Source organism: Coenobita brevimanus, chromosome 48 (assembly GCF_032717465.1).
Source record: "Coenobita brevimanus isolate Jiangsu-jjx chromosome 48, ASM3271746v2, whole genome shotgun sequence".
Lineage (NCBI taxonomy): Eukaryota > Metazoa > Arthropoda > Malacostraca > Decapoda > Coenobitidae > Coenobita > Coenobita brevimanus.
This window is the reverse complement of record NC_137001.1, coordinates 23,108,846-23,113,639: the sequence shown is the minus strand read 5'-3', so window position 1 is coordinate 23,113,639 and position 4,794 is coordinate 23,108,846. Positions and strand designations below refer to the sequence as shown.

Sequence of the window (4,794 nt, the reverse complement as noted above, 5' to 3'; positions counted from 1 at the left end):
ACCTCAATGTATTCATCCACACCACAATGCTCCTTCACTTCCTCATTTGTCAGTCTGTCTCTCCATTAACTCCACATGCTCCTCACACACATACACTCTCCTTGTTAGTCTCTCACTCTCCATCCTCTCCACATGGCCAAACCACCTCAGTGCCTCTCTCCTAACACTTTCTACCACATCCACACCACAACGCTCCTTCACTTCCTCATTTGTCAGTCTGTCTCTCCCTGTAACTCCACCCTCCATCCTCTCCACATAGCCAAACCACCTCAATGTGTTTCTCCTAACGCTTTCTAACACATCCACGAGTTAGAAATCGATTAGAAGTCATTGAATATCGCCAGCTCTATCTCCGAGACCCCCTGCGTCGATCTCCAGTTGTTCTCCGGGTAGTTGTCGAAGTTGCGCGTGTCGCCTTCGTAGCTGACTTTGGGCACGATGGGAGGCTGAGGAGAAAATGAAGACTGATGGTGAGAAATGAAAAGGAAATGCAGTTTTATGTAAGAAGGAGCCATTATCATCATTATCATTATTTTTATCATCATTATTATTATTATTATCATTATTGTCTTCATTTTTATCATTGTTATTATTATTATTATTACCATCATCATCATCATTATCTTCTTCCTCCTCCTCCACCTCTTCATCATCATCATCATCATCATCTTCCTCCTTCTCCACCTCTTCATCATCATCATCATTATCATTATTTTTATCATTATTATTATTATCATTATTGTCTTTATTTTTATCATCATCATTATTATTATTATTACCATCATCATCATCATCTTCCTTCTCCTCCTTATCATCATCATCAATGTTATCATTCTCATCACCATCATCAACATTATCATCATATTCTTTCTCCTCCTCTTCCTCATCATCATTATTATCATCACCATCACCATCACCACCATCATTATCATCATCATCATCCTCTCAATATAGTCCCCAGTCATAAGAATAAATCACTAAAGAAGAGGTGTTAGGGAGCTTGTTGAACTGCCAGGAAGACTTATTTGAATTTGAATTTACAGGAAACAAAAGAGCATCATGAAAAATTAGGAAGCTACCACATACCTTTAATTTTCTTTCAAATTTATAATCCTCAGTTGTATCAAAGAATAAATCACTAAAGGAAAGGTGTTAGGGAACTTCTTTAACTGCCAGGAAGACTTATTTGAATTTGAATTACTACGTACCTTCAGCTTCCTCTCATACACATCCTCCCAGTCAGTATTCTTGAAAAATCTGTGCCTTTTTACATCCTCAGCGCCATTCTGTAGGCAAATTATTCGAGTGAGACAAAGATGCAGCACAGTACAGTACAAAGATTTATTACAGTACAAAGATGCAGTACAGTACAAAGATAAAGCACAGTACACAGATACAGTAGAGTTAATCTTTCTTTCACTCTCTCTCACTCACCCATCACCCAAATACATCATCTGGTAGTAAGTAGGATATATTACTAGAGTTATCCCAGCCATGTTAGGGTTAATACAGTAGTGGAGGTGCTGTATTCATTCATCCAGGCTCCTATGACCCACTCGTGTATGAAAAAAAATATGTATTAGATAAATTGTTTGAAAAAAAAATTGTGGAGAGGATGGAGAGTGAGAGACTGACAAGAAGAGTGTATGTGAGTGAAGTGGAGGGGGGAAGAGGGAGGGGGAGGCCAGGGATGAGATGGAAGGATCGAGTGGAGAGGTATATAAGAGAGGGGTGTGTGAGCTGGGAGCAGGGCAGTGAAATGGTGGGGGACAGGGTGACATGGAGGCGATTTGATTGTGGCCACCCCTAATGGGATTATGGCATCAGGCTATAGATAGATAGACTGACAGAGAGAGAGAGAGAGATACCAGAGTTTTCCCAATCATGAGATGCAGTTTCTTGATGAGGCAGATAGACGGATAGACAGAGAGATAGATAGACAGATAGATAGACAGAATAAGGTACCAGAGTTCTCCCGATCATGAGATGCACATAAGAGATTCACCTTCATATTGCCAAGGCGCTTTGTACGATCCTGGGTCAACAGTTTCTTGATGAGGTCCTTGGCCGTCGCGTCTAGGTGCCTCGGCCACTCCACTCGGCCGCCCAAGATCTTCTCGTAGATGCCGAACGGGTTGTCGTCAAAGAACGGAGGGTACCCGGCCAGCATCTCATATATGAGAATGCCTGCGGAGGATTTATGTTGTTAGATGTCGTCGTTATTATTATTATTATTATTACAATCATTATCGTCAGTTATTATCATCATCATTATTACAATCATCATCATCAGAGTTACCATCATTATCATCACAATTATCATTAATATTATCATTATTATCATCATAACAATCACCATCATCATCACAATCATCACCATCATGTTATCTTCATCATCATCATCATAATCACCATCACCATCATCATCACCATCATCATCATCACCATCACCACCATCATCATCACCATCATCATCATCATTATCATCACAGTTAAACCATCATCATCATCATCATATTATTATCATCATCATCATCATCATCATCATCATCATCATCATCATCATCATCATCATCATCATCATCATCATCATCACGAGGAGGTGGAAAGAAAATGGGGAAATTGTAAGCAAGTGACTGGTGAATTATATGATGCGTTTTCTGTGGAGGAGAGAGCTCATGAGGGATTGTTCTAGAGTTCTCCCTGCTCATTTAGGGGTTGTAAGCTTCGTCCCTTGAGCTTAGAGCTGGAGAGGATCAAGGGAAGCTGTAGTGATGATCTGGTACCGAGTACAAGAAGGAAGAGGTGGAGAAAAGATTGAAAATTGGAGAGATGGTGAGGGAACGGAAATGTGTGTAGAACTAAGATTGTTTTAGGAGGGTGAATGGTGTCTGTGAGGGTAGATAGACAGATAGATAGACAGAGAGAGAGAGGGAGCGATAGATAGATAGATAGATAGATAAATACCCACCCAATGCCCACCAGTCTACTGCCTTGTTGTGCCCTTTGCTCTGTATAATTTCTGGTGCGAGGTATTCTGGAGTTCCACACAGGGTCCACGTCCTGTTGACAAATAAACACCTTAGTCGGCCATCTTCCTTACATATCCTGCTCACATACACTCTCCTTGTTAGTCTCTCACGCCCCATCTCCCCCGCTCACACCCTCCTCCATCCCTAACCTCATCCTTAGTCTTCCTTTCCTCCCCTCCACCTCACTTAGACACTCTCCTTGTTAGTCTCTCACTCTCCATCCCCCCAACTCACACCCCTCTCTCTCATATACCTCTTCATTCCATCCCTCCATCTCATCCTCAGCCTCCCCCTCCCTCTCCCCCCCTCCACCTCACTCACATACACTTCTAGTTAGTCTCTCACCCTCCATCCCCCCAATTCACACCCCTCTCTCATATAACTCTTCTCTCCATCCCTCCATCTCATCCTCGGCCTCCCCCTCCCTTCCCCCCCTCCATCTCATCCTCATCCTCCCTCTACCCCCAGCACCTCACTCACACACACTCTCCTCGTTAGTCTCTCACCATCCTCTCCCCACATACACTCTCCTCATTAGTCTCTTGTCATCCTCTCCCCACACACACTCTCCTCGTTAGTCTCTCCCCACACACAATCTCCTTATTAGTCTCTCCTCTCCCCACACACACACTCTCCTCGTTAGTCTCTCACCCACACACTCTCCTCGTTAGTCTCTCCTCTCCCCACATACACTCTCCTCATTAGTCTCTCTCCCCACACACACTCTCCTCGTTAGTCTCTCCTCTCCCCACACACACTCTCCTCGTTAGCCTCTCCCCACACACACTCTCCTCGTTAGTCTCTCCTCTCCCCACACATACTCTCCTAGTTAGTCTCTCCATCCCCAGCCTTCCTTTCCCCACATCCACCTCACTCACACACGCTCTCCTCGTCAGTCTCTCCCCACACATACACTCTCCTCGTCAGTCTCTCCCCACACATACACTCTCCTCGTCAGTCACCCCACACATACACTCTCCTCGTTAGTCACCCCACACATACACTCTCCTCGTTAGTCTCTCCATCCCCAGCCTTCCTGTCCCCACATCCACCTCACACGCACACACACACTCTCCTCGTCAGTCTCTCCCCACACATACACTCTCCTCGTCAGTCACCCCACACATACACTCTCCTCGTCAGTCTCTCCCCACACATACACTCTCCTCGTTAGTCACCCCACACATACACTCTCCTCGTCAGTCACCCCACACATACACTCTCCTCGTTAGTCTCTCCCCACACACTCCTCGTTAGTCTCTCCCCACACACCTGTCCGTGAGCTTCTTGGCAAATCCGAAGTCAGTAATCTTGAGGTGGCCATCCTTGTCTAACAGTAAATTCTCCGGTTTGAGGTCACGGTAGACGATGCTGAGAGAATGGAGGTACTCCAGGGCACTGACTATCTCCGCGGCATAGAACGTGGCTGGAATGAAGAGGAGATTGTTGGTTTAGTGGTAGGAGGTGGCGACTATCATCCACTCACTTGATGTGGTGCTGCCTGGTCCTTAGCCTGTATCATTCTTTTTCCGTGCCTGTCCTCCTCTCTTCCTATTTCTCACTATCATACACTCAATGTAGTGCTGCCTACTTCTTCCTTAGCCTTTATCATTCTTTTTCTGTGCCTGCCCTCCTCTCTTCCTATTTCTCACCATCATCCACTCACTTGATGTAGCGCTGCCTACTTCTTCCTTAGCCTTTATCATTCTTTTTCTATGCCTGCCCTCCTCTCTTCCTATACCATCATCCACTCACTTGATGT

The 4,794-nt window shown here is 44.8% G+C and overlaps 1 protein-coding gene across 1 annotated transcript in view; it reads right to left on the bottom strand.

The window, feature by feature from the left end:
* Positions 1-317: 317 nt before the first annotated feature.
* Pka-C3 (Protein kinase, cAMP-dependent, catalytic subunit 3) overlaps positions 318-4,794 on the bottom strand; it is a 47,302-nt gene continuing 42,825 nt past the window's right edge. Inside the window, exons 4-8 of the mRNA XM_080272000.1 lie at positions 4,305-4,458; positions 2,972-3,063; positions 2,006-2,187; positions 1,209-1,286; positions 318-446 (exon numbers count right to left, since the gene is read on the bottom strand). Of these exons, the coding sequence (XP_080128126.1) occupies positions 321-446; positions 1,209-1,286; positions 2,006-2,187; positions 2,972-3,063; positions 4,305-4,458 (632 nt within the window). The 3' untranslated portion in view covers positions 318-320. The remainder of the gene's footprint in view (positions 447-1,208; positions 1,287-2,005; positions 2,188-2,971; positions 3,064-4,304; positions 4,459-4,794) is intronic.